Source organism: Nycticebus coucang, chromosome 3 (genome assembly GCF_027406575.1).
Source record: "Nycticebus coucang isolate mNycCou1 chromosome 3, mNycCou1.pri, whole genome shotgun sequence".
Lineage (NCBI taxonomy): Eukaryota > Metazoa > Chordata > Mammalia > Primates > Lorisidae > Nycticebus > Nycticebus coucang.
Genome location: NC_069782.1, coordinates 7,023,351 through 7,046,090, shown reverse-complemented (window position 1 = coordinate 7,046,090; position 22,740 = coordinate 7,023,351). Strand labels below are relative to the sequence as shown.

Below are 22,740 nucleotides of genomic sequence, written 5' to 3'. Positions count from 1 at the left end.
GTGCCCCTATTTCCCCAGGCCACCTCTTTAGTATGCTGCTGCCCTGCCACCCTCAGGGATACAGCTAGGGTCAGGGAGGGAGAGAACATAACATCACATTATCAAAACCAAATGGCAAAGGTACATTCATAAATGACATTTGGACATAAGTCTAACCTCACAGAGCACATGCCTCCTCTCCAAATAATACATAATCCCTCTAAGAACAGAGGAAAGCTCCTCATCATTTTAACATATATGAATGATGCTGTATGTCAGGCACAAGGTATATGAAAAATGGATGCTGTTGACTTCCATCATATCCTGCACATGGTAGGAAGTTAGCAGACCAACGAGGGAACCATCCCTGTCCTGGCTCCACCAGGTTTCTCCTGGCTCTTCATGCTTTTGAATGGTGCTACCACTGTTTCCATCTGTTCAGAGCATCAGTTCATTTTTGAAAAGGGAGGATAAAAGGATAAAGGAAGTGAGATGGTAAAGGGGTTTTTAGAAGGGAGGGGGGAGACAACCCTGTAAAAAAGAAAAATAATACAAAAATCCCCAAACCAGATTTAGTACAATATTTTATAACAATAGAAAGTAGCTGAAAATACTACATGCTAACACAGACAATATGATACACAAGCTCAGGGGGAGGGGTCAGCAGGGCGAGTGTGGCAGAGGTCACACCGGTTTAGACTAAGAGCCTTTCAATAGACTGCTGAATGGACTGGATCTGCTGCTTCAGCTGTGAGCCTTCTTTGATAGTGACAGAACATGCAATGACAGGCCTGGAGACCCCACAGGCCCGCCCTAAGGCCTGCTTGGAGCGCACAAACACGTAGGGCACATTCTTGTCTTCACACAGCAGTGGGAGGTGCAGAATGATCTCCAGTGGCTCAGCATCTGCAGCCATCACAATGAACTCAGAGATTCCTCTGTTGAGAGTTTTGGTGGCTGTGGAGACAAGGACACCAGGCCAGTAGATAACGTGGACATTCTATCATAATCAGTACTCTGGAAAGCTCACAACACATGGGTTCACCTTACATGTTCAATACCCAAAAGCACTGTTTCAAATGCTTACTCCTGATTTCTAGTCTCTATAGCACAGTGCTAATCTGAGGGCCACACTCTGCGTTAATGCTAGAGTCCGGGTAAGACTACAGACTTGAGCTATACTGCCTGAGTTAAAAGACTTGCACTCACTCTTAAGACATATATCCTTGGGCAAGGTGTTTAACCTCCCTCATTTGTATCATCTGTAAAATAACACTGCAGTGGGCGGTGCCTATGGCTCAAGGAGTAGGGCGCCGGTCCCACTATGTCGGAGGTGGCGGGTTCAAACCTAACCCTGGCAAAAAAACAAAAAAACAAACAAACAAAAAAAAACCCAAAAACAAAACAAAAAGAAAAACACAGCAGTAATTCCACCTATTAGGGTTCCTGAAAGGATTAACTAAGTTAATAAGAACAATGCCTGGGGGGCGCCTGTGGCTCAGTGAGTGGGGCGCCGGCCCCATATACCAAGGGTCGTGGGTTCAAACCCAGCCCCGGCCGAACTGCAACCAAAAAATAGCCGGGCGTTGTGGCAGGCACCTGTAGTCCCAGCTGCTTGGGAGGCTGAGGCAAGAGAATTGTGGAAGCCCAAGAGCTAGAGGTTGCTGTGAGTCCTGTTACATCATGGCACTCTACTGAGGGTGGTAAAGTGAGACTTTGCCTCTACAAAAAAAACAAAAACAATGCCTAGTACCCAGAAAATGCAAACTATGTTATTCTCTTTCTTTTTTCTGGTCCCACGTTCCTTGCACCCCACCAGTTCCCTAGTTCAAACTATGTTATTTTCTATTGATACTACTACAGTTCATTCACATAGAAGTCACAGAGTGATTCTTTTTTTTCTTTTTTTGTAGAGACAGAGTCTCAAAAAAATAGCTGGGCGCTGTGGCAGACGCCTGTAGTCCCAACTACTCGGGAGGCTGAGGCAAGAGAATCACCTAAGCCCAGGAGTTAGAGGTTGCTGTGAGCTGTGTGACGCCACAGCACTCTACCAAGGGTGACAAAGTGAGACTTGGTCTCTACAAAAAAAAAAAAAAAAGAAAATGATCCTGTCCCCATGAGTCTTTATCTACCTGAGAAGCAAGAACTCACATCTCCCAAGTTGACTTAAATGTCAAGTGAGAGGGAGCCCTCTCCCTACTGGCCTTGGCCATATTGGGTCCTACAGTCACTGTAGTGTGAAGAGCAAGACAGAAGAGCACACACAATGACACTTTGCTTTATCTTCCTTCAACAACATAGGTAGGAGCGATTCTAATGGTGTCTCTAAATCTCAAAGTTGACAAAATCCCTGAAGCTTCAATCAATACCTTTAAAGACAAAACACCTCTACCACAGCAAACCACCTGACATCTGTTAGAGTATGCTACATTATGGCTGGGCAGAATATCATGGCATATATAATTATTCTAAAAAAAGTTCTTATTCAAAAAGGAAACACCTGTAGTCCCAGCTACTCGGGAGGCTGAGGTAAGAGAATCGCTTAAGCCCAGGAGTTGGAGGTTGCTGTGAGCTGTATGATGCCATGGCACTCTACCGAGGGCCATTAAGTGAAAACTCTGTCTCTACAAAAAAAACAAAAAAAAAAAAACAAAAAGGAAACAAAAGAGGAATATTTCTGGAAACCAAATGAAATCCATGAATGTTAAGTATCCATGGTATCAGAGAGATGAAAAACCATTGTCTCTTCCTTCTGATGGCTCTGAGGAGGTCACAAAGTTAATAACTACATAAAGTCTCTACAACTGCTTTCATTTTCATTTCATTCGCAAAAAGAAATGTTAGCAACTGGGGGGAAGTCTAAATTCTTGTCCTATTGGCCTTTATCATCTAATATCAAAATGCTACTCTTACGTTCTCCTGTTGGTAACAGTCAAGAGTATTTAGTCCTTCCTCCAAATTTCTAGTCCAGACCAGAAGCCCCAGAAGAGACAGTATCTTTACCAGTGCCTCCCAGCACCCTGTGGCTGCCTTACCCTCATTAGCTCCTTTCCGAAGCTGTTTGTAGTTACATGACTGCTGAATGAGGTCCAATAGTTTCTTGGTTAGGTGGGCATCAGCAAGGGGATAGGCCTTTGGATTTACATCAGCCTCGGTCTATGGGGAGAAATTGAAGCATTAGTCAAACTGAAGTTGTCCCAGACACATTACAAAATACTAACAGCTGAAAACACAGAGGACAGTTTCTCTGCTGCCCCACCCTCAACACAGTGTAATAAACCATGGCCTGTCTACTCCAAACATAGAAAAATAGAAATACACTATCATTGCTAAAAAAGCTATCAATTATACAGCTCAATAATGTATACAAAGCTCATGGACGTCTGTTTCTCTTTAGCCTGTTTGACAATACTGTATTATAGCAAATGGGTTGCAAATGGGCTCCCATGGCTCAGCATCCATTTGATGCTGGGATAATCTTTAAATTTGGACATCCATATCCGTTCCAAATTAACTGAGTCAAAATTAAGATATAATTCTATTCATCTTATTTTGTGAAAGTCCATTGCTTAGTTTTGTATTTTGCATCATTATGGAAGCTAGGTTTTGTCCTTGAATTTCTGGGTGTTTACTTTGCTGAAGGTCGATTGTGATGGTCAGTGTGTAAAACAGGTTGAAGTATTTCCTGTAAAGCTGGTCTTGTGGCAAATTTCCTCAATGTTTGCATATTAGTAAAATATTTGATTTCTCCGTCAATTTTAAAGCCTAGCTTAGAGGGATAGAGAATTCTGGGCTGGAAATTGTTCTGTTTAAGTATATTAAAAATAGATAACCAGGGCGGCGCCTGTGGCTCAAAGGAGTAGGGCGCTTGTCCCATATACGGAGGTGGTGGGTTCAAACCCAGCCCCAACCAAAAACTGCAAAAAAAAAAAAAAAAAAAAAAAAAAAAGATAACCATTGTCTTCTTGCTTGAAAAGTTTCATTAGAGAAGTTTGTGGTCACTCTGATGGATTTGCCCCTGTAGGTCAGTTGGCGCTTACTCTTGGCAGCTTGCAAAATCTTTTCTTTTGTCTTGACTTTAGATTGATTCATCACAATGTGTCTTGGAGAAGCTCTATTTGAGTTGAGGCGACCGGGGGACTCATATCCCTCTGAAAGGAGTATGTCAGAATCTTTGGTGATATTTGGGAAATTTTCATTTATAATATTCTCTGGAATGGCTTCTATTCCTCTGGGGCATTCTTCTTCCCCTTCTGGGATACCTATAACTCGTAGTTTGAATGCTTTATAAAGTCCCATAATTCTGTCAGTGAATGTTCTGCTTTCTCTCTCTTCTTTTCTGCCTCTTTAACTATCTGAGTTATCTCCAGAGCTTTATCCTCTACCTCTGAGATTCTTTCTTCTGCATGGTCTGATCTGTTGTTGATACTTTCTATTGCATCTTTAAGTTCCCTAATTGACTGCTTCAGTTCCTTCAGCTCCACTATATCCTTTCTATATTCTTCATATCGTTCATCTCTTATTTGATTCTGTTTTTGGATTTCCTTTTGGCTATTTTCCACTTTCTCGGCAATTTCCTTCATTGTTTTCATCATCTGTATTTTAAATCCCCCTTCTGTCATTTCTTTCTTTCTTTTTTTTTTTTTTTTTTGAGACAGAGCCTCAAGCTGTCGCCCTGGGTAGAGTGCTGTGACATCACAGCTCACAGCAACCTCCAACTCCTGGGCTCAAGCGATTCTCCTGCCTCTGCCTCCCAAGTAGCTGGGACTACAGGCGCCCACCACAATGCCCAGCTATTTTTTTTTTTTTTTGGTGTAGCCGTCATTGTTGTTTGGCAGGCCCGGGCTGGATTCAAGCCCGCCAGCTCAGGTGTATGTGGCTGGTGCCTTAGCCGCTTGGGGCTATTTTTTTTTTTGTTGCATTTTGGCCAGGGCCAGGTTTGAACCCGCCACTGTCAGTATATGGGGCCGGCGCCCAACTCACTGAGCCACAGGCACCGCCCAAGAGAGAGGTATTAAGGTTCTCTGTTATCATGGTGTTATAAGATATCATCTTGCTCAGACTAAGTAAAATCTGTTTCAAGAATCTGTAAATAATAGGGGCAGAAACACTGGCAGAAAATTAGGGCAGGAAACAGATACAAGAAAATACTCATGAAGAAGAATCAGCAGAAAAATTCTGGCAACCCGAAATCCCAGTCCAGAGCAACCCCTTTGAAGGAACTGTGAAGTTGTTAGAGCAGAGGATTCCACCTATAAAGAAATGTTAGAAGCTTGGTGCCTGTGGCTCAAGCGGCCAAGGCGCCAGCCACATACAACTGAGCTGGCGGGTTCGAATCCAGTCCGGGTCCACCAAACAACGACAGGCTGCAACCAAAAAATAAGCCAGGCATTGTGGCAAGCGCCTGTAGTCCCAGTGACAGTTGGGTGCAGGAAGAAATAAAAAAGGAAATCATTGGGCAGCACCTGTGGCTCAGTGAATGGGGCACCCACCCCATATACCGAGGGTGGTGGGTTCAAACTCGGCCCGGCCAAACTGCAACAAAAAATAGCCGGGCATTGTGGTGGGCGCCTGTGGTCCCAGCTACTGGGGAGGCTGAGGCAAGAGAATCGCCTAAGCCCAGGAGCTAGATGTTGCTGTGAGCTGTGATGGCACAGTACTCTACCAAGGGCAATAAAGTGAGACTCTTTCTACAAAAAAAAAAAAAAGGAAAATCATTAACTTCCTTGAGTATAACAACAATGAAGATACAAGTTACCAAAACCTGTGGGATACAGCAAAAGCAGTCCTGAGAGGAAAATATATCGCTTTAGATGTCTACATTCAAAAAATAGAAAGAGAGCGCAACAAACTCACAAGCCATCTGATGCAATTGGAAAAAGAACAATCTACACCCAGAAGAAAAGAAATATCCAAAATTAAATTAGAGATTAATGAAATTGAAAAGAAAAGAGTCATTCAGAAAATTAATGAAACAAGTTGTTTTTTTGAAAAAAATAAATAAAATAGATAAACCTTTGGCCAGACTAACTAGAAATAAAAAAGTAAAATCTCTAGTAACCTCAATCAGAAATGATAAAGGGGAAATAACAACTGATGCCACAGAGATACAAGAGATCATCTCTGAATACTACCAGAAACTCTATGCCCAGAAATTTGATAATGTGAAGGAAATGGATCAATATTTGGAATCACACCCTATCCCTAGACTTAGCCCAGATGAAAAAGATCTCCTGAACATACCAATTTCAAGCAGAGATCAAAGAAATAATAAAAAATCTCCCAACAAAAAAATGCCCTGGTCCAGATGGCTTTACACCAGAATTCTATCAAAACTTCAAAGACAAGCTTACTTCTATATTGCAGAAATTATTCCAAAAAATTGAGGAAGGAATCTTCCCCAACACGTTCTATGAAGCAAACATCAGCCGGATACCAAAACCAGGAAAAGACCCAACAAAAAAGAACTTTAGACCAATTTCACTAATGAATATAGAACGCAAAAATTCTCAACAAAATCCTAGCCAATAGTTTACACCTTATCATCAAAAAAGTCATACATCATGATCAAGTAGGTTTCATCCCAGGGATGCAAGGCTGGTTTAATGAACATAAATCCATAAACATTATTCACCATATCAACAGAAGCAAAAACAAAGTCCATATGATCCTCTCAATAGATGAAGAAAAAGCATTTGATAAAATCCAGCATTTTTTTCTAATTAGAACACTAGAGTTTAGGCATAGGTGGCACATTTCTTAAACTGATTGATGCTATCTATGATAAACCCAGAGCTAATACTTTACTGAATGGAGTTAAACTGAAAGCTTTTCTACTTAAACTGAAACCAGACAAGGTTGTCCTCTGTTGCCATTACTATTCAACACAGTGCTGGAAGTTCTAGCCAATACAATTAGGCAAGACAAAGAAAATAAAGGGCATCCAAATGGGAGCAGTCAAACTCTCCCTCTTTGCTGATGATAATGATCTTATACTTAGAGAACCCCAAAGACTCAAGCCCAAGACTCTTGGAAGTCATCAAAAAATACAGTAATATCTCAGGATATAAAATCAATGTCCACAAGTCAGTTGCCTTTGTATACACCAACAACAGCCAAGATGAGAGGCTAATTAAGGACACAACTCCCTTCACCATAGCCCCAAAGAAAATGAAATAACTTAGGAATATACCTAACAAAAGAGGTGAAGGACCTCTATAAAGAAAATGATGAAACCCCAAGAAAGGAAATAGCAGAGAACTTTAACAAATGGAAGAACGTACCATGCTCATGGCTGGGAAGAATCAACATTGTTAAAATGTCTATACTTCCCAGAGCGATCTACGGATTCAATGCCATCTCTATTAAAATACCAACATCCTATTTTCAAGACTTGGAAAAAATGATTCTGCATTTTGTATGGAACCAGAAAAAAAACCGTATAACTAAGGCAGTTCTTAGTAATAAAAACAATTCCGGGGGTATCACCATACCAGATTATAGGCTGGGTGGTTTTAAAATCACCCTGAGATATCATCTAACCCCAGTGAGAACGGCCCATTTACAAGGCCATAGTGGTCAAGACAGCATGCTACTGGCACAAAAATAGAGACATAGACATTTGGAATTGAATAGAAAAACCAGGAAATGAAACCAACACCTTACAACCACCTAATCTTCGATAAACCAAACAAGAATGTCCACTGGGGAAAAGACTCCCAATTCAATAAATGGTGCTGGGAGAACTGAATATCCACATGTAAAAGACTGAAACTGGGGCCGGCTGTGGTGGCTCACGCCTGTAGTCCCAGCGCTGTGGGAGGCTGAGGTGGGTGGACTGTCTGAGCTCACAGGTTCAAGACCAGTATGAGCAGCAGTGAGCCAGAGTAAGACCCTGTTTCTACTAACAACATCAAAAACAGCCAGCACCGCCAGAGGAAGAAGAAAATCAACAAAAAAGGAGTATTTCAAACAAAGAAGAATGAGCAAGCAAAATGAAATTAAAATTAAAAAAAAAAAAAAAAATTGAAACTGGACCCACACCTTTCTCACTCACAAAAATTGATTCAAGATGGATAAAGGACTTAAATTTAAAGCATGAAACGATAAAAATCCTCAAAGAAAGAATAGGAAAAACACTGGAAGATACAGGCCTGAGGAAAGACTTCATGAAGAAGACTGCCATGGCAATAGCAACAACAGCAATAATAAACAAAGGGGATTTAATTAAATGGAAAAGCTTCTGTATAGCTAAGTGGACAACAACCAAAGCAAACAGACAACCTACCCAATGGGAAAGGATATTTGCATATTTTGAATCAGACAAAAGCTTGATAACTAGGATCTATACAGAACTTAAATTAACCCATGAGGAAAAAACCAACAATCCCATACATTAATGGGGAAGAGAGATGAACAGAATCTTCTCTAAAGAAGACAGACGAATGGCTAGCAAACATGAAAAAATGCTCATCACCCCCCATCCCTAATTATTGGAGAAATGCAAATTAAAACCACCCTGAGATATCAATCTAACCCCAGCAAGAATGGTCCACATCACAAAATCTCAAAACTGCAGATGCTGGCGCAGATGTGGAGAGAAAGGAACAATTTTACACTGCTGTGGGGACTGCAAACTAATACAACCTTTTTGGAAGGAAGTATGGAGAAACCTCAAAGAACTCAACCTAGACCTCCTGTTTGATCCTGCAATCCCATTACTGGGCATCTATCCCAGAAGGAAAAAAAAAACCTTTTATTTTTTTATTAAAGACACTAGTATTAGAGTAGTACTAGATTGATTATCGCAGCTCAATTTACAATTGCTAAAATGTGGAAACAACCTAAATGCCCCTCAACCCAGGAATGGATTGGCAAGCTGTGGTATACGTATACAATGGAATACTATTCAGCCATTAAAAAATGGAGACTTTGCAGCATCTGTATTAACCTGGATGGAGGTGGAACACATTATTCTTAGTGAAGCATCACAGGAATGGAGAAGCATGAATCCTATGTATTCAACTTTGATATAGGGACAATTAATGACAATTAATGACACGGTGGGGAAAGGGGAGAGCAGACAGAGAGAGAAGGAGGGGTGAGGGAAAAAAAAGGGAAGGGGAGAGCAGACACAGAGAGAAGGAGGGGTGAGGGAAAAAAAAAGAAAAAAAATAGTGACTAATTCTCACATAAATTGGATTTAATTTTGACCAAAGTACATTATTTGAACATTAATTTTTAATCCAACTTGTTAATATGTTGTTTAGGATATTGCACCCTCATTTATAAGTACAATATGTTTGTAATTTCCCTTTATAATATATTCCAATTTTAATATCAGGTTTATTCAGATGAAGTAGAATGATTTTGAAGTATTTCTTCCTTTTCTATTGTCCATAAGATTTGGCTTGATCTGTTTTTTGAAATTATCTTCTATTTATAAATATTAGTTGTCCATTTTTGAGACTTTGGAAAAAAAAGTTAACTGATGACTCCATACTGAACCTCAGAGTCAAAGCATTCTATGATAGACATACTCTTTTTTTTTTTTTGCGTTTTTTTTTTTTTTTTTTTTGGCCCGGGCTGGGCTTGAACCAACCATCCACAGCATATGGGGCCAGCGCCCTACTCCCTGAGCCACAGGCGCCACCCGATAGACATACTCTTATCTGACAATGTGAATGTTACTTTTTTTGCATTATTATTATTATTATTATTATTGCTCAATACTTTGTTGCAGCAATCATCTGATTTCTCTTCTAAATGTATTTATCTTCATTCCTTCTTTACAAGGTTTTTGTTTCTAGGCCTTATCTTAAACATTGTTATTGTTATTAAATTTTAAGCTTTTTTAATCTTGTGAAGGCAAAAAGTGGAAACCAAATAAACACATGTATATGTAAAAAAAATTATAGAAGAGTATATGATAAATTGTGAACCACTGTTCAAGTAAAAAAAATACTTAAAATGTTCTGTTCCAAAAAAAAATTTAAGATATAATTTATGTAAATGTAACACAAAGTTCTCTCTCCATTCCCCACGCACATCTTTCTATCTTCAGTGAGACCCTTGGTTTCCAACACATCACAGTATTTTCTCATTCATTCTATCCTAAAATATACACAAAATGGTGCCAGAACTACCATACCAATATTACTGCTACCAAAAAACTCACTGAGGTCATAATTTCTTTTTGTACTTAGGATGTATCTTACTAAAACCATCCAGTCAGAATACTACATTAAAAGTTATTAAAATTAATTTTCTCTTTGTGGTAAGCAATTTAATGTTTAACTACATTCTTTTGTTCTTTTGTTTTTACTTTTTATTTAAAAAGAAAACTCTAGGGCGGCGCCTGTGTCTCAGTGGGTAGGGCATCAACACCATATACCGAGGGTGGTGGGTTCAAACCCGGCCCCACCAAACTGCAACAAAAAAATAGCCCGGTGTTGTGGCAGGCACCTGTAGTCCCAGCTACTTGGGAGGCTGAGGCTAGAGAATTGCCTAAGCCCAGGAGTTGGATGTTGCTGTGAGCTGTGATGCCACAGCACTCTACCCAGGGCGATGAAGTGAGACTGTCTCTTAAAAAGAAAAAAAAAAAGAAACCTCTAAAAAATTTCCAAATATATAAAACATACACATGGTCCAAAAGTTAAAACTATGCTAGTCATATCAACTCCTAGACTGACTGTATCACAGTAACCAAATAGTAGACAAGAAGTTTCTCTCTCTTTTTCTATTATGTGTATACATATATTTTTCGTTATTTTATTGTTGGGGATTCATTGAGGGTACAAGAAACCAGGTTACAGTGATTGCATTTGTTAGGTGAAGTCCCTCTTAACAATAGTGTCAGAAGTTTCTCTTTTTTTGAGACAGAATTTCACTTTGTTGCCCTTGGTAGAGTGCCATGGCGTCATAGTTCACAGCAACCTCAAACTCTTGGGCTCCAGTGATACCCTTGCCTCAGCCTCCTGAGTAGCTGGGACTACAGGCACCCACCACAACGAGGGCTATTTTTACAGGTGGGGTCTCGCTCTGGTTCAGGCTGGTCTCCAACTCACGAACCAGCTCAGGCGATCCACCCGCCTTGGCCTTCCAGAGGGCTAGGATTACAGGTGTTAGTACCGCAAGCAGTTTCTCTCAAGCAGTGGTTTTCAACCTTCCTAATGCCACAACCCTTTAATACAGTTCCTCATGTTGTGGTGACCCCCAACCATAAAATTATTTTGCGGAAGGTTGAGAACCACTGCTCTTGAGAAAAAAAAAATTTTTTTCTTTTGCATTATTTTACACACCTAATAAAGAAGAAATAATACATTCAAATATCACCAACTTGAGTTCTGACATTAATTAACAGCTACTAACATCACAAATGACAATCAGACGTCATAAAATCATTACCCCTCTTAAGAAACTATGATCAGGGTGGCGCCTGTGGCTCAGTCGGTGGGGCGCCGGCTCCATATACCTAGGGTGGCGGGTTCGGCCCGGCCCCGGCCAAACTGCAGCCAGAGAATGGCTGGGCGTTGTGGCGGGCGCCTGTGGTCCCAGCTACTCGGGAGGCTGAGGCAGGAGAATCACTTAAGCCCAGGAGTTGGAGGTTGCTGTGAGCTGTGTGATGCCATGGCACTCTACCGAGGGCCATAGAGTGAGACTCTGTCTCTACAAAAAAAAAAAAAAAAAAGAAACTATGATCAAGTAGTGGTGGGGGGAGAAAAAAAATCTGATTAAGGCTTTGATCCTAACACTAGACACTGGGTATTAAGAAAATGCTAAATGTTGAGGTGTTATAATGGCATTCTCTAATACTTTGGATAAATAGACATCATTGGAATATGCAAAAATGACCTGTAGGGAGAGAATTGAGCGGGTGGACTAGTCCATTCCATTCTTTCTACCTTATTCCCACTTTTCCAGTCAACCATTTTCATTAATTTCTCATTTGTTTTCCCTGTCATTTTAAACAAAGATTTTTTTTTTTTTTATTTTTTGCAATTTTTGGCCAGGGCTGGGCTTGAACTTGCCACCTCCAGCATACGGGGCTGGCGCCCTACTCCTTTGAGCCACAGGCGCTGCCCGCCCCCCCCCCCCCCCTTTTCTTTTGTAGAGACAGAGTCTCACTTTATCACCCTTGGTAGAATGCTGTGGCATCACAGCTCACAGCAACCTCCAACTCCTGGGCTTAGTCCATTCTCTTGCCTCCGCCTCACGAGTAGCTAGGACTACCGGCACCCACCACAACGCCCAGCTATTTTTTGTTATAGTTTGGCCAGGGCCGGGTTTGAACCTGCCACCCTCGGTATATGGGGCCGGCACCCTGCCCACTGAGCCACAGGCGCTGCCCAGTGTTGTTGTTTTTTTTTTTTTAATTTTGAGACAGAATCTCACTGGGTCGCCCTGGCTAGCGTGCCATGGCATCATCATAGCTCACAGCAAACTCAAAATCCTGGGCTCAAGAGATCCTCTTTGCTTCAGCCTCCTGAGTAGCTAGAACTACAAGCACCCACTACAAAACAAACACATTTATATATAAAGATATATTTATAGTATAATCTGGGTGCAGCCTCCATGTTGCTATCGTGTGCACCCTAAGAATTAGCAGCACACCTGTGTTGTCCCTTGGGTTTAAAGGCTGGACATGGGGAACTGCAGTTTGTGACTGATGGTACAGTGAAAACACTGACCATAGTGTCAGCCTCAGTGGTCTTACGTGGTACTCAAAAACACAGAACGTAGCTCAGCGGCTAGGGCGCCAGCCACATACACTGGAGCTGACAAGTTCGAACTCAGCCCGGGCCTGCCAAACAACAATGACAATTACCGGCGTTGTCGCAGGCACCTGTAGTCCCAGTTGGGAGGCTGAGGCAAGAGAATTAGCTTTAGCCCAAGAGTTTGAGGTTGCTGTGTGCTGTGATGCCACAGCACACTACCAAGGGTGACATAGTTAACCTATCTCAAAACAAACAAACAACAAAAAACCAACACAGAACGCATTTGCGCGCGGAGGCTACAGGGGAATCCTAGCTGTACAGAATCGCCCCACCCCCAGGGAGCAGGAAGTGATGCCTGCCATCAGCGGAAGTGACGTCAAGGGCTAGCTTATGCCCGGGCTCGCCTATGTCTTCTGAGACTTAATATTAGGTAACTTGGTCACAGTCCATGGATGACTGTGAGGAATAAGATGAAGGCTGGAGGAGTTTCTTGAATAAGCAGGGGAAGAAATGCTTCCCTTTCTTCTATAATAGAGCTCTTCTCCATACATTTTAGAACCAGCTTCTTAGGGCCTGGTGGCGAGTGTTTGATTTATAGACAGGATGTTGCTGTCACCCAGGCCCAAGTGCTGTAGTTTGCTGCATCCTCCAATTCCTGGGCTCAAGTAATCATCTGCCTCAGCCTCCGCTGTAGCTGGGACTCCAGGCGTGCGTAACCATACACCGGCTAATTTTTCTTTTTTGTAGAGATGGGGGTCTGTCTTAGTTGCCTAGTCTGGTCTCAAGTCATCCTCCCACCTCAGCCTCCCAAAGTGCCATCCTGGCCACTGCACCTGGCCAATTTCTTCTTCTTCTTTTTTTTTTTTTGATCGCCCCCAGTAGAGGGCTGTGGTCATAGCCTCAAACTCTTGGGGTCACGCGATTCACTTGCCTCAGCTTCCCTAGTAGCTGGGATTATAGGCTCCCGCCACAACAACTGGCTATTGTTAGAGATGGAGTCTCACTCTGGCTCAGGCTGGTCTGGAACCTGTAAGCTCACGGCAATCCACCTACCTTGGCCTCCCAGAGTGCTAGGATTACAGGCATGAGCCACCACGCCGGTCTCAGGCGGCCAATTTTTTTTTTTTTTTTACATCATTTCCAACGTGAAACCAATTTTGCATTCCTAAGAAAAAACCTATTTAAGATTTTATTTTTTCGTTTTTTCTGTTATCTAACGATATAAGCTAATTCATTCTTTTGGGGGCTGGGAAAAAAACCTCTAAAATTAGAATGATGGTTGCACAACTATGTAAATATATGAAAAACCAGAGTTATATACTTTAAATAGATTAATTTTATGGTATGTAAATCATTTCAATAAAGCTACATTTTAAAAACTAGGCCTACTGGCTCGGTACCTGTAGCACAGCGGTTACCGCACCAGCCAATACACTGAGGGTGGCAGGTTCCAACCCAGCCTGGGCCAGCTAAACAACAATGACAATTGCAACAAAAACAGCCAGGGGTTGCGGTGGGCACCTGTAGTTCCAGCTACTCGTGAGGCTAAGGCAAGAAAATTGCTTAAGCCCAAGAGTCGGAGGCTGCTGTGAGCTGTGATGCTACAGCACTCTACCAACGGTGCAGGGTGAGACTGTCTCAAAAACAAAAAAAACAGCAACAACAACAACAACAAAAAACTAGGCCTATTTTTGTTAAAAACTTATTTCTGGGGCAGTGCATGGCTCAGTGAGTAGGGTGCCAGCCCCATATACTGAGGGTGGCAGGTTCGAACCCGGCCCCAGCCAAACTGCAACAAAAAAATAGCCAGGCATTGTGGTGGGCACCTGTAGTCCCAGCTACTCGGGAGGCTGAGGCAAGAGAATTGCCTAAGCCCAAGAGCTGGAGGTTGCTGTGAGCTATGATGCCACAGCATACTACCAAGGGTGACAAAGTGAGACTGTCTCTAAAAAAATAAAATAAAATAAAACTTTTATTTCTTCATTATTCTGTTTTTCTGTAGCTACTTAAATTGGTTTTGATATCATTTTTTCAGACATTTGTTCATCTATTTCCATATTTATAGGTGTAAAATTGTTCATAATATCCTTTTTTTCTAATGTCTATGGATTATGTCTCCTTTGTGTCTGTACTCATTTTTTTTTGGAGACAGAGTCTTACTATGTCACCCTTGGTAGAGTGCCATGGCATCACAGCTCACAACAACCTCAAACTCTGAGGCTTAAACGATTCTCTTGCCTCAGCCTCCTGAGAAGCTGGGACTACAAGTGCCTGACACAACCCCCACCTATTTTTTGGTTGCAGTTATCATTTTTCCTCAGCAGGCCTGGGCTAGGCTCGAACCTGCCAAGCCTGTGTCTCTTACTCTTTACATCTTTTCTCTTTCTTTTCTTTCTTTCTTTTTTTTTTTTGAGACAGTCTCAATTTGTTACCCTCAGTAGAGTGCTGTGCCATCGCAGCTCACAGCAACCTCAATCTATTGGGCTGAAGCGATTCTCTTGCCTCAGCCTCCCAAGTAGCTGGGACTATAGGCATCCACCACAATACTGGCTATTTTTTTGTTGTTGTTGTTGTTGTCACTGTTGTTTAGCAAGCCCAGGCTGGGTTCGAACCCACCAGCCCCAGGTACATGTGGCCTTAACCCTGAAGGAGCTGAGCCTTCTCTTACTTTCTTGATTAATCTTTTTTTTGTAGAGACAGAGTCTCACTGTACTGCCCTGGGATGGAGTGCCATGACGTCACACGGCTCACAGCAACCTTCAACTCTTGGGCTTACGTGATTCTCTTGCCTCAGCCTCCCACGCAGCTGGGACCACAGGCGCCTGCCACAACACCCAGCTATTTCTTTGTTGCAGTTTGGCGGGGACCAGGTCTGAACCCGCCACCCTCGGCATATGGGGCCGGCGCCCTACTCACTGAGCCACAGGCGCCACCTCTTGATTAATCTTATTGGAAGGGACTTTTCAGATTGTTTTCTGATTATGTCCATACTATAACAATAGAATCTATTTTCTTTTTCTTTCTTTTTTTGGAGACAGGGTCTTACTTGGTTGCCCAGGCTAGAGTGCTGTTGCCTCAGCCTAGTTCACATCAACATTAGACTTCTGGGTTCAAACAATCCTCCCCCTGCTGCTGCCTCAGCCTCCCCGAGCAGCTGGGACAACAGGTGCCCACTATAACACCCAACTAATAGAACCTATTTTCTACTTCGTAATTTCTGCTTTTGCCCCCCACCCCTTTCTTTTTACTTTCATTGGAGTTATTTTGTCCTTCCACCTTCTTAGGCTCCTTTCTCCAAGCATAAGCATTTTAGGCTCCAAGTAATGATTTAGCTATATCCCACAGTACTTTCACTGCTGTTCAGTTCTACTTTCAAATTTCCATAATTTTAAAATTTGACCCAGAGAGTCAAATTGAAAATACTTGATCATGGCGGGGTGCAGTGAGTCATGCCTGTAATCCTAGCACTTTGGGAGGCTGAGGCAGGTGGATTGCTTTAACTCAGAAGTTTGAGACTAGCCTGAGAAAAAGCAAGACCTTGAAAATACTTCATCATGGCGGGCGCAGTGGGTCATGCCTGTAATCCTAGCACTTTGGGAGGCTGAGGCAGGTGGATTGCTTTAACTCAGAAGTTTGAGTCTAGCCTGAGAAAAAGCAAGACCTCATCTCTACTAAATAGAAAACTAGCCAGGTGTTGTGGTGTTGAGTCTCAAGAATCACTTGAGCCTAGGAGTTTGAGATTGCTGTGAGTTGTGACATCACAGCACTCTACCCAGGGCCACCCAGTGAGACTCTGCCTCAAAAAACCAAAAAAACCCTTCATTACCAATTTTGTAACTTACTTGCATTTTGGTTGTGAGAAAATGGTCTGTAATGTTATTAGCAATCTTTCATGCTCTATTTCCATACTGATGATTTGGCTTCATGATCTATCAAGTATATATATATTTTATTTATTATATTATTTTTGGTTGTTGTTGCAGTTTGGCCAAGGCCAGGTTTGAACCTGCCACCCTCAGTATATGGGGCTGGCGCCCTACCCACTGAACCACAGGCACCACCTATTTTTTATTTTTTTGAGACAGAGTCTCACTATGTTGCCCTCAGTAGAGTGCCATGCATCACAGCTCACAGCAACACCAAACTCTTAGGCTTAAACTATTCTCTTGCCTCAGCCCCCCAAGTAGCTGGGACTACAGACACCCTCCACAACATCTGGCTATTTTTCTGTTGCAGTTGTCATTGTTTAGCTGGCCCAGGCTGGGTTTGAACCCGCCAGGTTGGCGCTCTACCCACTGAGCTATGGGTGCGGCCCTACATATATTTTTAAACTTCTACATAGCATATTTCTTCTTGTAATTATGTCCTTTTCATTTTATTTGTACTTAACTTTTAACTCTATCTTTTCTGATGTTTTTTGCCTTAAAACCTGTTTCTTTCTGATGTGTCTATAGGCTATACTATATATTTTTAATTTGCATATCTTTTCCATTTTTAAAAACTTCAATCCTTTTTTTTTTGTAGAGACAGAGTCTCACTTTATGGCCCTTGGTAGAGTGCCGTGGCCTCACACAGCTCACAGCAACCTCCAACCCCTGGGTTTAAGCGATTCTCTTGCCTCAGCCTCCCGAGTACCTGGGACTACAGGCGCCCGCCACAATGCCCGGCTATTTTTTGGTTGCAGTTTGGCCGGGGCTGGGTTTGAACCCGCCACCCTCAGTATATGGGGCCAGCACCTTACCGACTGAGCCACAGGCGCCGCCCTTCAATCCTTCTTTTAAACTGCAGTACTTAGTCTCTTTATATATTTAAGTATTGATATAAGGGGTTCAAATCTTTCTTTTGTCCCAACTGTTCTGTTTCTTCCCTTTTTTTCGATTTATTATTACTTTTTCACTATTTCCCCGTCTACTGGTTTGGAGTTTACTGTTGAATTCTTCTTATTCAATACTACAGTAAGGATGTTATAGTTGATAATTTATTGGGTATTTCAAAATAATTAGGAGAGAAGAATTACAAGATTCCAAACACATGCAAAAGGTAAGTGTTTGAGATGATGGATATTCTAATGACCCCAGTTTGATCCCTAAACATGGTACACATGTATCCCCCAAAGACTTTTTTATTTACTTTACTTTTTTTTTTTTTGCAGTTTTTGGCCGGGGCTGGGTTTGAACCCGCCACTTCTGGTATATGGGGCTAGCGCCCCACTCCTTTGAGCTACAGGCGCCACCCCCCACCCCAAAGACTTTTAAAAATGCCAGGTATTTCTACTGTTTTCAACAACCTATTTGGAAATCAGGACTCTCAACTCTCAATAAATATCAAACGCATTAATGCAGAAGACTTCAGGTACCTGAATAACCATCAAAGAGGAGTCATCTTATTGTTTTAATATCAGTCAACTAAAAAGTTAGACTCAATTTTAAAACCAAACCACTGGCTTATAAACACTACTTAAAACTTATTTACTGTGTATTCACCTTTTTAATTCTTTCAAGGGTTAAGTGAATGAATGAAATCACACCCCCACCAATTTAAATCCCTAGCTTGATCAGTTTGGTTTACCCTGAACACCAAACAGCCAAACTTGCAAGATTTTGCTTTAAAAACACAAACTGCATGCTTATTTATCCATACGAAATATCAGGTTAAACTAGTACTAGAAGTTTAATTAACGTGGGTCACCATCCCCGCTTTACAGTTAGGGATGTTAAGTTCAACCTGCCGTGAAGTTCAACCTGAGACCATCCAACTTAGAAAGTTTCTGTGGAACTGTATTAAGCACCAGTTTAGACACTTCAACTTCTAAGCTTAGCCATAGACTAGCTTTAAAATAGGGGCGGGGGTGGGGGTTGAGGGTGAGTAACAGGGGAAAGGTATTCCTGCCAGGATCCAAGCTCTGTTTGAAGGATTAAACCTCACCTTAGGTAATTTAAAGTGCTTTGCAAATTCTTCCCTCCTTACCAAGCGCCAATCCAAAACTGGCTACACCAAGCCACTCTATTTAGAATTCTCCCTATATGAATAGTAAAAGTCATCGAGACGACCAAATCTATAGAGAGGCTGCAAGTGGTGATTTTTGAAGCCACCATCTCGCAGAAGCCTTTCCTGTGTTCCAGGCCGAGGGTCGGGGTCACTTCCCATCCTCACAACCCTCAAACGCCAAAGGCCCCTGGCACGTGTAATTCGCCGCCAAGTACTTAGGCGCAGATCCAGGGAGTTCTCCTGAATCCTAGCAATAGGGGTGAAGAGAAGTTGATCCGAATCCCAGGGCTCCACGCTATCCTTCAGATATCGTAAAAAAAAAAAAAAAAAAGAAAACAGAAAAAAAGGACAGGGTCAGGTTTTGGACCCAACTTTTTACTCTTTCCCACGTGGGTTGGTCTCTTTCTCCTACGCTCACTGGAGGCCACGCAAAGAGACTGCTGCAAAGTAACTCTGACCACGGCAGTTGGGACCCTGAAGCTCCTGAGTTCTAACCTGTGGCGGGGCTGTTGGAACCCCGCAGCTGCCCAAGTTCTAACTCAGGGCTGAACAGTTAAGATCCAGCTCCTGCGGAAGAAATGGCGCAGGTGCTAAGCTTCCATCAGCTAGCGAATGAACAGAACCCCTACTCTCCCGCTTGCCGGCCCCTCGGCCTGGCGCACGCGCTCACCATGACTGCGGTTCTGCGGGCTCGACACTCCTCAAGAAGCACAGCCAAACTCAAGAGAGAGAACGCTCGCCGCCTACCAAGCGCTACACAGAGAAGGAGCGGAAATGTTGACCCCGCGCGACAGGACGCGGAAGTGACGTCACACGAGCGGGCGGAGCCTGCGGCGTTGTGGGTCGCTGAAAACGCCACGGTTTTAGTTTTGGCAAGCGAACGCGTTTTGCTATTTTTACTAGTTTTCTGCTGGAAATTATTGGCAGAAACAATGAGTTAAGTATTTAAAACGTAACCCACCAAAAGAAAGGGTTTCAATGGTGTCACCATTCCATTGCTGGTTCAGTTTTGAGTATATTCTTGTGCTTTCAAAATCGTCTTTCTGACCCCAGATTGGTGAGGTAAGATAATTAATTATAGGTAAATGTTTCCTGCATCTTCGGATATTCTCTGTACAAGTTTCTGGTGGAGAATGGCGTTAGAGCAGTGATTCTCAACCTTCCTAATGCGACCCGTTAATACAGTTCCTCACGTTGTGGTGACCCCCAACCATAAAATTATTTTCATTGCTACTTCATAACTGTAATTTTGCTGCTGTTATGAGTGGTAATGTAAATATCTGATACTAGGCGACTCCTCTGAAAGGGTCGTTCGGATCCCCAACAGGTTGAGAACCGCTGCGTTAGAGTCTATAGAGTAGGGACTTTAGAAGGAAGAGCAGATTCAGGGGCGTGGGGTTGAGTTTTTGTCACGTTGAGTTTGAGGTGTCTTAGGACACCCACTTTCTTCTGGCCGGCACTCCGCTCTTTTCTCGGTGCTGCTCTAAATCGCCACTATTTAAAGCTAAACTCATACCTTACCATCTCCAAGAGTTTCTTCCGAATTCTCACGGCCCTTCCAGATTTCTCTCTGTTAAACATGATGCACATTCATCTTGGGACCATTTGGGTCTAGCCAAAACTAGATCATTTCGGGGCTAGTTCTAGTTAATTCCTTTGGAAACCTAGAAGTTGAGATCTGGTAGGACTCGTAGGAATCATAACACAACCCCTTAGATTTATAGTTAAGGAACGGAGGTCCAGAGAAGGGAAGCTGGTTGCCTATGGTCACAGAGGGAAAGAGTGGGAGAGGCAGAACTGGATACTGGAATTTTTAGCTACCTACCTGAGTTATTTGCACCACCTCTAGTTGCTGTGCCTGAAATGTGTCAGGGCACTTGGCAACAGTACTGGTTTGTACTGGCTTCAAGACTGAACCATTTGTTACATCAGAGATCCTCCCCATCAAACTTTATCTGGGGGGAATCTAATATGATTTGCTAAAAAAAAATTGTCAGCTGGTGCAGTGGCTCACACCTGTAATCCTAGCACTTCGGGAGGCCAAGGTGGATAGATTGCTTGAGCTCAAGAGTTGCAGACCTGGCTCTGCGCCTGTAGCAGAGTGGTTACTGAGCCAGCCACGTGCACCTAGGCTGGCAAGTTGGAACCTGGCCAGGTAAACAACAATGACAACTGCAATGAAAAAATAGCTAGATGCTGTGGCCCCAACAAGTTGGAAGGCTGAGGCAAGAGAATGGCTTACACCCAAGAGTTTGAGGTTGCTGTGAGCTGTCATGACACGACCCTCTACCGAGAGTGACATAGTGAGACTCTGTCTCAAAAAAAAAAAAAAAAAAAAAAAGAAAAAGAGAGAGTTCCAAACCAGCCTGAGCAAGAGCAAGATCCCTTCTCTAAAACCAGCCAGATACTGTGATGGATGCCTGTAATTCCAGCTACTTGAGAGCCTAACGCAAGAGGATCACTGGAGCCCAAGAGTTTGAGGTTATTGTTAGTTATGATGCATGGCACTATATGAAGGGTGACAAAGTGAGACTCTGTCTTCATGTCCTCATATTAATTGATCCTATCAATCACCTCTAATTGGAATAATAAGGAAATGAAACCTTATTCCAGATGTGTCCTTGTGGTTTGCTTCTTAGATTTTTTTTTTTTTTTTGAGACAGAGCCTAGTCTCGAACTCCTGAACTCAAGGAATACTCCCTAGCATCTGAGAGTGCTAGGATTACAGGTGTGAGCCACCAAGATGGCCAAAGTCTGGCTCATTTGAACTGGCTGATGTCCCTGCTCAGCTATTTAATATTTTGAGCATAACTTTTGCAGGTTTTTTTGGCCAGGGCTGGTAAATGGGGCCAGCACCCTACTCCTTTGAGCCACCGGTGCCGCCCATTTGAGCCTAACTTTTGAGTGAAATCTTCAGGGTAGTAATTGGTCTCCCACCAACACTCATTTTGAGATGGCAAAAGTAATTCTTTAACAGGAAATCAGGATACCTTGAATGAAGAGGAAGGAAAGATGAGTGGTCAAATAAAAACACATGTTTGGCTGGGCACGGGGGCTCATACCCATAATCCTAGTACTCTGCGAGGCTGAGGTGGGTGGATTATTTGAGCTTAGGAGTTTGAGACCAGCCTGAGCAAGAGTGAGACCCCCATCTCTACCAAAAAGAGAAAAACTAGCTGGGCATAGTGCTGCACAGCTGTAGTCCCAGCTATTTGAGAGGCTGAGGCAAGAAAATTGCTCAAGCCCAAGAGTTTGAGGTTGCTGTGAGCTATGACACCATGGCATTCTACTGAGGGTGGCTCTTTCTCAAAAAACAAAAACAAAGGCAAACATATATTCAAAAGAGTGTTCATTAATATTTGATAAGGAATACACAGAAAGACAAATGGGTACAAATATCTAGTAGAAACAAAAACATGAAGCAGACTTCAGGGTACATCACCTCATCATACATGTGGGGAACTTAATCTCTTCACTCCAGGACAGGGATGTTTAAGATAAGTTATTTTTTCTCTTAATTCCTTTTGAGCAGTGCCCCAGCGCCAAGGGCATGCTAGCCATCTCTGGCACCAGCCCAGTATCAGCAGCTGGAGCTGAATCTGGGGAATCAGAGTCCTTTGTGAGGTAGCCTCAGTAACAAGGATGTTATGATGCAGGGGCCACTCCGCCCCAAACTGCCTGCATCAGCTATGGCAGTCCTTCCCTCCAGCTCCCTAACACCATCTGCCTGAGCTAAGCTTTGTTATGTTCCTGTCACTGCTGGGAGCCTGTGCTGTGGTGGGGCCATTCCATGGCTCAGAGTGGGAACCAGTGCGGGTCCTATTTTCCCAGGATCACAGCTGCAGGGACCCTCGGTGCTACGGCAACTTGCTTGTCCTCTGCCTCTTTCTGATCTGGCAATTGCGGCACTATTGGCACCATGTCACCAGGACCTGCCCCAGCAGGAGGAATGTCATCAGGGTGAGGGTGCCCTACACAATTTCACTCTCCTTCCTTTAGCACCGCGGCTGTCTCAGTTACTTCTTATGAGGACCTTGCTTTATGCCTTTTGTACCAG

At 42.9% G+C, this 22,740-nt stretch overlaps 1 protein-coding gene across 1 annotated transcript; it reads right to left on the bottom strand.

Moving 5' to 3' along the window:
* Window positions 1–545: 545 nt before the first annotated feature.
* Window positions 546–19,467, bottom strand: SNU13 (small nuclear ribonucleoprotein 13). The gene is made up of 3 exons (XM_053584824.1): window positions 19,354–19,467; window positions 3,015–3,135; window positions 546–936 (listed from the first exon to the last, which is right to left on the bottom strand). Exons 1-3 carry the CDS (start codon window positions 19,354–19,356, stop codon window positions 674–676), a joined length of 387 nt encoding a protein of 128 aa, XP_053440799.1. The 5' UTR covers window positions 19,357–19,467; the 3' UTR covers window positions 546–673.
* Window positions 19,468–22,740: the final 3,273 nt, after the last annotated feature.

Excerpts from the sequence above, each read along its gene's own strand:
- SNU13 (XM_053584824.1), bottom strand. Across the intron at positions 937-3,014 it reads TCGGAAAGGAGCTAATGAGG|CCACCAAAACTCTCAACAGA; the intron begins GTAAGGCAGCCA and ends TTGTCTCCACAG.